This window comes from Malaclemys terrapin, chromosome 3, assembly GCF_027887155.1.
Source record: "Malaclemys terrapin pileata isolate rMalTer1 chromosome 3, rMalTer1.hap1, whole genome shotgun sequence".
NCBI lineage: Eukaryota > Metazoa > Chordata > Testudines > Emydidae > Malaclemys > Malaclemys terrapin.
In genome coordinates, this window is record NC_071507.1 from 40,967,565 (window position 1) to 40,979,012 (window position 11,448).

At 42.0% G+C, this 11,448-nt stretch overlaps 1 protein-coding gene across 3 annotated transcripts in view; it reads right to left on the minus strand.

Annotated features, from left to right (window-relative positions):
* UBR2 (ubiquitin protein ligase E3 component n-recognin 2) overlaps positions 1 to 11,053 on the minus strand; it is a 109,828-nt gene extending 98,775 nt beyond the window's left edge. For 2 of the 3 annotated variants that reach the window (XM_054022187.1, XM_054022189.1), the window contains exons 1-3: positions 10,571 to 10,686; positions 7,093 to 7,352; positions 3,208 to 3,286 (exon numbers count right to left, since the gene is read on the minus strand). In XM_054022187.1, the coding sequence (XP_053878162.1) occupies positions 3,208 to 3,286; positions 7,093 to 7,352; positions 10,571 to 10,648 (417 nt within the window). In that variant the 5' untranslated portion in view covers positions 10,649 to 10,686. Of the gene's footprint in view, positions 1 to 3,207; positions 3,287 to 7,092; positions 7,353 to 10,570; positions 10,687 to 10,882 lie in introns of those variants that run through there. The other variant, XM_054022190.1, reaches the window with a different exon arrangement.
* Between the last annotated feature and the right edge of the window lie 395 nt (positions 11,054 to 11,448).

The window sequence follows — 11,448 nt, forward strand, 5'->3', positions numbered from 1 at the left end:
CCATAATAGTAAACGCAAGTAGGCTATCAAGGGTATTGAGAGAGGAAAAGAAGTTCTCTCCGTTCGTTTCAACTGTAACACTTCTACAGAAATTCTATTACACACTTGACAGTACCAAAGAAACAGACTGATATGTAAAGACTAATTAAGTAAATATTTGTGCTAGTTAAAAGGAACATCAAGTTTAAAAAAAAAAAATACTCACCTGTACTACTAACAGTACTGTGGATTAAAGAAGCTAAATTTTTTATTTTACTCGTTTCAGCTCTGTGTGTTTACTTAAATATTTCACTCAGCTTGACAAACTAATCTATTTCACTTTTCTTTCTAGCGTTTCCTTTTCTAGCTCTCCATGCATAGGGCCCTGCCAAATTCGCAGCCATGAAAAACACGTCATGGACCATGAAAACTGGTCTTTTGTGTGCTTTTACCCTATACTATACAGATTTCACAAGGGAGACCAGTGTTTCTCAAATTGGGGGTCCTGACCCAAAAGGGAGTTGCAGAGGGGTCACAAGGTTCAGGGGTGTGTGGTGCCCGTACTCCACCAATATACGAATATGGTGGCCTGGCTCCAGTTTGGAGCCTGGACTCTCCCCCAGCCCCACCTGCCACCCCCAAGCTCCTCCCCCGGGGCATCCCCCCTGCTGCCCCTAGGCAATTTAAAAGGGCTCAGGGCCCCCACCGCCACCACTGGCAGCACAACAGGGCTAAGGCGGCTTCCTGCCCGCCCGGTCCTCTTCCGGAAGGCCAGCACATCCCTGCGGCCCCGGGGGGGGGGAGGAGGGGCAGATGGACGGGACCCACAGGCTACCCCAAGCTGAGGCCAATGGGAGCTGCGAGGATGGTCCCTGCGGGCAGCGGAACATGGAGACCCCTCCAGCCTCCTGCCTAGGAGCTGCTGCCAGAGGGGGGTGCGGGTCGCTTTCGGAAGCTGCCTGAGGTAAGCGCTACATGCTTCACCCTCTCCCGCACCACAACCCTCTGCCCCAGCCCAGACCCTGTACCCAAACTCCCTCCCAGAGCCCGACCCCTCTCCCCTCCCACACCCAAACTCCCTCCCAGAGCCTTAGGCAGGTGGGGTGAGGCAGGACTTGAACCTGTTCTGAGCACCACCAAAAATTATGCAAACCTGTTGCCCCAAACAAGGTTATTTTAAGGCGGGGGTCACAATATTTTCACCCTTACTTCTGCACTGCCTTCAGAACTGGGTGGCTGGAGAGCAGTGGCTGTTGGCCAGGCACCAAACTCTGAAGGCAGAGCCCCCCCAGCAGCAGTACAGAAGTAAGGGTGGCAATACCATACCATGCCACCCTTACTTCTGTGCTGCTGCCTTCAGAGCTGGGCAGCCAGAGAGTGGCGGCTGCTGACTGAGGGCCCAGCTCTGCAGGCAACAGGACAGAAGTAAGGGTAGCAGTACTGCAACCCCCCCCCCACAATATCCTTGTGATCCCCTCACCAGTCCTTTTTGGGTCAAGACCGCTACAATTGTATTGTGTCCAGTTCTGGCGCCACATTTCAGGAAAGATGTGGACAAATTGGAGAAATTCAAGAGAAGAACAACAAAAATGATTAAAGATCTAGAAACCATGACCTATGAAGGAAGATTGAAAAAACTGGGTTTGTTTAGTCTGGAAAAGAGAAGACTGAGAGGGGACATAACAGTTTTCAAGTACATAAAAGGTTGTTACAAGGAGGAGGGAGAAAAATTGTTCTTCTTAACCTCTGAGAATAGGACAAGAAGCAATGGGCTTAAATTGCAGCAAGGATGGTTTAGGTTGGACATTAGGAAAAACTTCCCAATTGTCAGAGCTGTTAAGCACTGGAATAAATTGCCTAGGGAGGTTGTGGAATCTCCATCGTTCGAGATTTTTCAGAGCAGGTTGGATAAACACCTGTCAGGGATGGTCTAGATAATACTTAGTCCTGCCTTGAGTGCAAGGGACTGGACTAGACAACCTCTCTGGGTCCCTTCCAGTTCTATGAATTACAACACCATGAAATTTCAGATTTAAATAGCTGAAATCAAGACATTTACAATTTTTAAAATCCTATGACCATGAAATTGTCCCAAATTGACCCTGAATTTGGCAGGGCCCTACTCGTGCATTAACAAATTTCTGTTGTGCAGGAGTTCATGGCAGTGCAGAAGTATGTTTAAATCTAAGAAACCAAAATGTTACTTTTTTAACTAACTTCTCTCACTCATAAGTTTGCTCAACACCTTTCATTATTTTATACATATATATATATATATATATATACACACACACACACACACACATATATACACACATATACACACACACACACACCCCAAACTAAGTGAAACTATGTCTAACACAGTGATTTTCAACCTGTGGTCTGCAGACCCCTGAGGAGCTGTACACTAGGTCTAAGGTGTCTGCATATGTGAATACCCCACCTCCAGGTCAAAACCTGAATGTGCCATTACCATAGAAGCCCACAGTTTAGTGCCCTTTCTCACACTGCACCCAATGCCATGCTAAGCATATGCAACACTTATAGCTGAATTCTGTTCAGTCAGTTTTCAGTCTAAGATTTCTATGGTAGGAGTCTGCAGATCACATGTTTAATTTCCAAAGGGGTCCGCACCGCCATTTGAAATTTTTTGGGGGTCCACAAATGAAAAAGATTGAAAACCACAAGTTTACCATAATAAAACTAACTCCAATTTATGTTTAATTTAGAATTGTGATGGTATTTAAGATTAAAGTGTAGGAACACTACTACAATAATTTGCTCAGTGGTTTCAAATATTAACTAAGTCTTGTTAAAGCTAAGCTTTTAAACTGAGGTTAAAACTCCCAGTTCTGGTAAGGTTACACTGCACATTTTTAATTCCAACCATACTGTGCGTGTATATTCGTATACACACTTTATTTTGAAATACATAAACATTCTTAAATATAAATTACATACTGGAACTCTGAATATACCCATTCATAAGAAATACACTTCTACCCCGATATAACGCTGTTCTCAGGAGCCAAAAAAAATCTTACCGCATTATAGGTGAAACCACATTATATTGAACTTGCTTTGATCCGCTGGAGTGCGCAGCCCCACCCCCTTGGAGCGCTGCTTTACCGCTTTATATCCAAATTCATGTTATATCGGGTCGCATTATATCGGGGTAGAGGTATATATTATACCCAATTCATATACTCCAATAAGATTACTAACCCTGTATCGATGCTCTCTATGAATACTTCCCAAAAAGCACTCCATACATAACACACAAGTTGGATCAACCGCACAGTCTCTGGAAACAGAGGAAAAAATTAAGCAAAAAAATATTACTTTAACTTTTAATTATGCATCTAACAACAGTTTATTTTCAAAATACATGAATGTGAGCCTTCTTGCTAAACTGTTTGTTATTCAGGAATATGATAGTTTTTGATGAGACAACGAGAGGAAATTTTATTCCTAGAGCAGGAGTGGCTATGAAGAACAGCCTGGGCAGTAGGCCTGGAAAAGCATGTGGGTAATTAACATATTACTTTCAGTAGATGAAACAAGTGCATTACCTGGTAACCCAGCCATGTTACCAGATTCAAACCTGTTTTTAAGGTATAGGAAATCATGAAAACTACATAACCAAGCAAGTTCTCTCAGGGTATAGGATGCAAGTGCTAGACATGGTCCTAAGTAATCAATGCACACAGATTTTCATCACACCTTGTATGAAAAGTTACATGCAAAAAAGATTAGGAACCACCTCTTTGCTTCTAAGTTTAGCCATACAAGTCTTCTAATGAGTTCCAAGAACAAGATTTTCACAACCACCAGAAGATCAAGGACCACTTAGAGAAGGCAAACACTTTTTACAGGCACTAACTGTAACACTTGGACGTACCACCTCTAGAAATCGGGTAAAAGACTAATGTGCAATTGCCTTGTTCATATAGCCAAAAATTTGAAAAAACTATCACATGATATATTGACACAACAGGCAACTGACTAACAGCCACAGATATAGATTCAGGGAGTCAGATTTCACAATGGAAAAATAAAGAGCATCTAAAAAAATATCTGAAGAGAAACTAAGGATTTCCTGAGATGTCCATCAAGAAAGAATATAAACAAGAAGTCACATGAATCCCTTATTTTGTTCAAAACAAAAAAATAAACAAAAAGCTATGAAGCACCTACTAGTATTCTTAATTCCATTTGGCCCAATTCATCAGTATCAGTAGAGGAATAATCAGGGATCCACAGCATAAATATTACCAATAGTATTTTTTGTTTACATTAGTTTATTTTAAGTGCCAATTTAATTAGTGAAACAAAAAAAAGCCGGTGAATAATCCCAGCAAGCTGTAAGTATCGAAGCCTAACACATTAGTTGCTGCAGGTCTACAAGCTTCTTAAAAAACAAGAACATATTTTTCAGGTTCTCATACTTTTAGAGTATTTCATGGATTACAAACAATAGCAAATTTGTATCCTGTAGGGTTAAAGAAAAAAATTCTTCTACCCCATTTGCCACCAACTACAAAGTATAAGCTATTAAGTACAAAAGGATACATAGTAACAATATATGTAGTATAGGTCTAGCAGAAAAGTAGAGACTCAATCCTGATATGCACAAATCACTTTCCCATACTGAAAACTGCAAAAAAGTCAACCATATTGGTGTACCTGAACTATTCTTCACATTTTCTACTGAGATGAAGATACCAAGTGAATTTAAACAGTAAACCTATCATTCTCTGAATGATTATATCAAGGAACTGCATTTTTTCATGCTTTCCTACAACACTGGCTATTGTTTTCTTAATATCTTGTGATGCTGGTCTTGAAAACACAGGTTTGGAAGAAGTTACTGTAATTACCACAGCACAGTTTTCATCAGCTCAAGTAAAGGAAGTTTCATGTTTAGCTAAGGTATTATTCTTCTGGATCACAAAGAATAAGAATGACTCTATAGCCTACTGATTAGGAATTAGATTTGATTTTTTTCAGGCTAGATTCAAAAGGGTATTTAGGAGCTACTCACAAAAACAAGGTGGCTGAGGTGGTGCTGCTGCCACTACCACCCTTACACCCAACTGTCCAGTGGTTAGGTTGCTTACCCAGAATGTGGGAGATCCAGCTTCAACTCCCCACTAGGACTTGAACCCAGATTTCTCATATCCCAGGTGAGATCCCTGTGTCTCAACATCTCCTGTTGAAGCTGTTCCACTTAGTATAAAAAATTAAATATTCATCAATCCAATGAGGGACAATGACACTAACCAGGGGGTGAGGGGGAAAGGAAAGCTGCCTCACCCAGGTTCCAGTCCCTGCTCCAATGAATAATTTATACAAAATGAAACAGCTTCAACAGGGGAGACTCAGAGACCCATCCCATAATAACCAATACCCTGGTTATTAGGGCAATCACCTGGGATATAGGAAACCCATATATAGGGGGCACCACCGTGCCCACCACCTCCTCAGTTTTGTGAATGTAGACCAAAATATCATGTGCTCTTATTGAAAAACGTTTAAAATTGCCAAAACATGTTTTGTTTCAGGCAGGGTGGATAAAAATCAATGATTTAAAAAAAAAAAAAGTTTATTTTTTTTAAATCATTGATTTTTATCCACCCTGCCTGAAACAAAACATGTTTTGGCAATTTTAAACGTTTTTCAATAAGAGCACATGATATTTTGGTCTAGATTCACAAAACTGAGGAGGTGGTGGGCACGGTGGTGCCCCCTATATATGGGTTTCCTATATCCCAGGTGATATAGGAAAATTAAATAAAATGCTTTTTGAGGAAAAAAACCTATCTAAAGATAGTTTTAATTAAGGTACATTATAGCTCAAAGATCTCCCGTCATAGAACAGGGATTATAAATTCTAATTCTATAGTATGAGACAATATATTCATGTAATGTTTAAGAAAAGTTTTGTAAATGAGTTCCAATAGTTTGTGGATTAGGGACCCCATCTTATGAGGTTCCAGGGGCTTCTGTATAGCTTAACCTAAATAATCTATTAGGCAAGATGATCAGGTACGCAACCCCATGCTCTGGGTGTCCTTCAGCCTCTGACTGCCAAGTGCTGGGGCTGGGCGAAAGGGGTTAGGATCATTTGATGATTGCCGTTCTGTTCATTCCCTTTTAAAGCATCTGGCATTGGCCACTGTTGCATGACATGATACCGGGCTAGATGGACCATTGGTCTGACCCAGTATGACCATTCTTATGTGGTTCTTGTGCTGAAAATGTACAAAGGTTAACATAGCAAAAAATGGGAAAGGAACAAGACAGACAAGGTGACAATAAAATCATAGCTACTTTAAGTCATATGCAGATCTTGATAATATGGTTTTTAATATTTATTGGTAACATCCTCCTATTCACTTCTTGTAGGCTTCACAACAGAAATGAGATTTTTAAGAGACAACAGGGGAGGGACAACTCAGTGGTTTGACCATTGGCCTGCTAAACCCAGGTTTATAAGTTCAATCCTTGAGGGGGCCACTTAGGGATCTGGGGCAAAATTGGTCCTGCTACTGAAGGCAGGGGGCTGGACTCAATGACCTTTCAGGGTCCCTTCCAATTCTATGAGATAGGTATATCTCCATAAATAAATAAATAAATAAATAAATAGGGGAGCGGGCTTAATGAGCAAGTTAGGTTTTTTTTGCCTACCAATCTAATCACCATTAATTGTACTTTTCATTGAAAGATATTCAGAACACAGGAGGAACATCTGTAGATGCATTTTAAACATTTGAATTAATTAATGATAAATTAATTTCAATTTTTGCATTTAAGCCTTGGACTTGATTTGACAGTTTAGCCACCTTCCCCTTTATCTAAGAGTATTTTTTTCTTTTTAATAACCAACACTGACATTTTCAAAAATTAAATCTGTTTAATTATACTGATACTGTAATTAATTTTTCTCCTGCTGATCAAGTCTTTAGTATGTTACCAATAACAAACCAGACAATGTTCCAACTATACTAAAAATACGTATGGACAGTTAATATTTTCATTAGGACAAAAATGTTTCTTCCAAAAAAAGTTGAGCATTAATCATTTAGGAGAATTGTGGAATTAAGCTACCTGCAAGAGTATGTAGGTTCTCCCACTTTAAAAACCCGACCACAAAGATGGGAAGGTTTGTTTGCTTGCTCAAGTTTTGGAAATCCAAATGCAGGATCTTCACCACATAGATACCATTCCATTGGTCCCAGCAGTACATGTTGTGCTACCATGTCTTCTCTTTGTGGGGCAGGGTTAGGACCCCTGCAGTAAATTTTGGGTACATAGTAGGCTAGATGCAGGTATACTTCTTTAGGAAGATCAGTTGCTTGTAGCCATTTCTTTAATTAAAAAGAAAACATTAAACAAAATTACTCACAAATAAAATCAACACCACTCAGTCATAACTGTTATAGCACCTTTCTTTTCAACCTAAAAGCTAAAGGGACACTGCAAACTTTAAAGTCAAATTTCTCTGTGAAAATTTTGCAACTACTACAGTTACAAGTAACGTAGATTACTACAAATAAACATTAGCAAAAATATTTCTTTTTTTCAATTTGAATATTTTGTGAATTTGACAGCACACACAGGGAGATTTTCAAAGGCACAAAGGAGAATTAGCGCCTAACTCTCAAAAATATCCATCATAGTGTATATCTATTCTTTCCTTTCTGAAAGGACCTTAATACATCAATAAAGAAGAAAATTCCTTACACATTTTTTGTTTAAAGAATCCTTTTTAAAAACAAACTCAGGACATACTGTTTAAAGGGTAATCTGTCAGAAATTAGAATTATTTCAATTTTTAAAAGTTTCAAGTTGAACAGTGACCTTCAAAGGATGTATCTGCTGTATCCCCTAGAGTCAAAACATTTTCCCCTCAATTACACAAGGTACAAAAGGTGAGATGCATTATGTATATTGTAAAAATGTGTCCCTCTCATTACATTTGTTTTATTTCAACCATGTAACTGAAGACTTTACCGTTTGCCATTTTTAACTGATGTACTACTGATAATCATTACTACAGAATATAATCAACAATGGACATATACACGTACTACAAGTACGCACTGATTCAGTACTGTACTGTGTATAAACCTTACCAACATGCAATTACTACTACCAAATACTTCTTGGTAACTTCAGATTATGAGAAAACTAGTTCATTCATTTCAGAATTAACCCAAATATGGATGAAAAGCAAGAATTACTTATACAGAAATAATTGGTTTTAGAAACCAGCTGCTGTAGCTTGATTTCACTGGAATAATGTATTGTCTTCTCTTAAGGACCTATATTAGAGTAGACAAGTACTATTCTGAAAAATCTTCATGAAAGAGCTTAGAATTTACCCTTATTTGTACTGTTTGCTATTTTAAATTTATATAGCACTTTTTCCATTGATGACACTCACACAGTGCCTCTTTGGAAAATGCTGAACACCTATAATAAAACCATAGCAGAAAGTGTCATATTTAAACAGTTTAGAAGCAGCTAATTTTATTGCTAGACTATTTCTGATACAATTCTTAGAACTAATGGTAGAAATTTACTCTACCCTCCCTGCCCCCAGTACTGATTTCTCAAAGCCCTGGTAATGAAACTACTCAATCTTCTAGTACTAAGTTACCTTTTGTGTTCAGAGAACTGGAATTTTTCCAAACTGGCCCTGGGTGAAAGACTACCAAAAAAAAAAAAAATCCAGCAACCAAAAATCTCATAGAGTTATTTTGCTCTATAGTTAAACCGGCCATTCCAATAAAAGATCAAAGAAACTACATCTTTTTTCCCCCCTATCTTCTTTTCTCTCCAAGAATTTGACCTTTCTGTTCTTGTAAGCCTTTAAATATATATACACATATATTTAAACTAATCTAGTTTTCCTCACTTGTGCTGAATATCTTCTACTACTGTATTAGAAACTAAATCTAATTACATTAGAATTGACCTTGCATCTCCTGCTGTGTTTCTCCCAAAAGTGGGTCATTTCCAAGGCCATATTCTGCAGTACACACAAGTTCTATTGTTTTAATTCTTTCCTTAGCCTAGTATCTTAAACTTGCTTCATCTCAACTCTAGAGTATACTACTACCTTCTATCTGGAAAAACCGGAGTGATTAAGTTTTACTACAAGCTCAGACAAGTACCTAGTCAGAGAAAAAAAAAAAAAATCACATCTCCCAGGTGAGCAGCCTATCCTTCCCAATAATTGTGGTTATTCTTATACTGGTAGAAAGATTCTCTCGGGGTCTCACATAAACTGCTAATTTATCCTTGAAAGTCAGTGATATTTTCTAAAATGATTACATGTTTTAATAAATAATAATTTATTTTTAATTTTGCCCTGGAGTAGATTACATTTTAGCAAAGGGTAAAGAATTTAAGTTTTCTAGATAAAACTCTGTGGCCTATAAAATCTTAGTGAGGGTTTCCGTATTAAATTGATTGCTTAATTTGTCTGACAAATATTGCCATTACATGTACAAGCTGTAGTATCGGCCCATGCAAGAAAAAGCTAAATAACTAAGTTGCATATGGAAATACTAAATTTTATACAAAGTAACTGAATGTGGAAATTTTAAGCTCCAATGACACAAGCTCCCTAGTGTCATCTCCTCCCACCCCCCACATTTCTGTACAGAGCCCAAGTGACCTTATTGGGGCTTTTAAGATTCGATTCAAGTCCTAGCTTGTCTACACAGAAATCAGAAGCGAAGTAGTATGGACTACAAGGAGAAAGTAATGTATCCCAGAGCAGAATCAAATGAGTTTTACCTGAACAGTCCAAAAAAGTTGACTGACAAAATGAGTAACAGGAAAAATGTGACACAAAAATCAATATTGGACTGTAAGAATGTCAGGGCTAGTCTACACTGGCAACGCTAAACAGGTTTACGGGGGCAGACCACTGCTCTCCCACAGAATCCCACTGAAATCAACAGGACGCTGTTCACGGGTCGGTACACATGAAGCTCCTTCCAAGCTTGGGGCCTAAAAGCTAAAGAGGAGGAGGAGAAGGAAACAGTGTTTCCAAAACTTTCTCCCAAGAAATCTGAAGAACAAAACTTTAAAACTGCGAAGGGAGGAGGAACCAGCCATCTGAAATACAGTCAGTTACAATAGGAGACGGGGCAAGTGACCAGTTTTAGAGAGGAAACAGCAGGGCGGACTCTACACTACATTGCTGTCAAACGCACAAACCAAGCAGACGGGAGAGCTGCTTTTGCGCCTCTCCCCCAGGTCCCGTCACACCTGGCCGGGCTTGTCACAGCAGCAAGTCCACACGCAGGGGGCAGAGGGAGTCTAAGTCACGGAGCCCCGCCACAACCGCCCCTGGCCACCAAGCGCATTTACGCCCCTTCCCCCTCAGCCCTCCCTCCCCTCCGGCAGCCCTAGAGACCGCCTCCCCCTGCCAGTGCCGGCCGCCCCGGGCCTGGCACTACGGACCCCCTGCCGGCCCGGCCCGTGCCCACACCCCCACCCCCACCCCGCCCGCGGGGCCGAGCCCCTAACGGCCCCCCGGCCCCGGTCCCCGCGGGCGGACGAGCCTCACCACGGCAACCTCCTCGGCAGAACATTCCAGGAAGCTCCTGTCAATGGCTTGAACCTCCGTCTCCAAGTCCGACGCCATCTTCCTCCCCCCTCCACCAGCCCCACCAAGTAGGTGACACCCGGAACCGGACCCAGCCGGCCTCCCTAGGGGGAGAACCCACTTCCGCTTCTCCCTCCCCCGCCGCCGCCGAGTGGCGTATAACAGCCCTCCCCCGCCCGCCACGGAGACGCCATTATGGGCCGCCGGTGCATTGTGGGGAATGTAGTCTTTCCCCTGGCGCTCTGCTGCTCAGGGTGGTAACGCGGCCCTCACCTTGGTCGCGCTCCTCGCCCTTCCCCCACATATTTTGCCCAGGCTTTGAGCACTGCAGCTCGCCAGCATCAGGGGGCTGTGCCTCGTGTCAGCTTACAGGTGTGCTTCTTCTAGGGTTACCATACGTCCTCTTTTTCCCAGACATGTCCGGCTTTTCGGCACTCAAACCCCCGTCCGGGGGGAATGGCCAAAAAGCCGAACATGTCCGGGAAAATGGCGGCTCTGCTCCTCCCCTGACTCTTCGGCTCTGTTTAAGAGCCGGGCTGCCCGAGCGCTACCGGCTTCGGAGCCCGGGAGGGGAAGTCCCTGGCTGGGGGCGCAGGGTCCGGGGGCAAGGGGGCTGCCCGAAGCCCAAGCGCTACCGGCTTCACGGTTTGCCAGGCAGCCTCCAGACCCTGCGCCCCCGGCTGGGCGCTTCCCCTCCCGGGCTCCAGCTGTGCTGGGGAAGCACCGGCCAGGGGCGCAGGGTCTGGGGGCTGCCCGGCAAACATGAAGCTGATAGCGCTCGGGCAGCCCTTTCCGCGTGGCTGGGAATGGGAGGGAGGAGGGGGCGGAGTTAGGGCGGG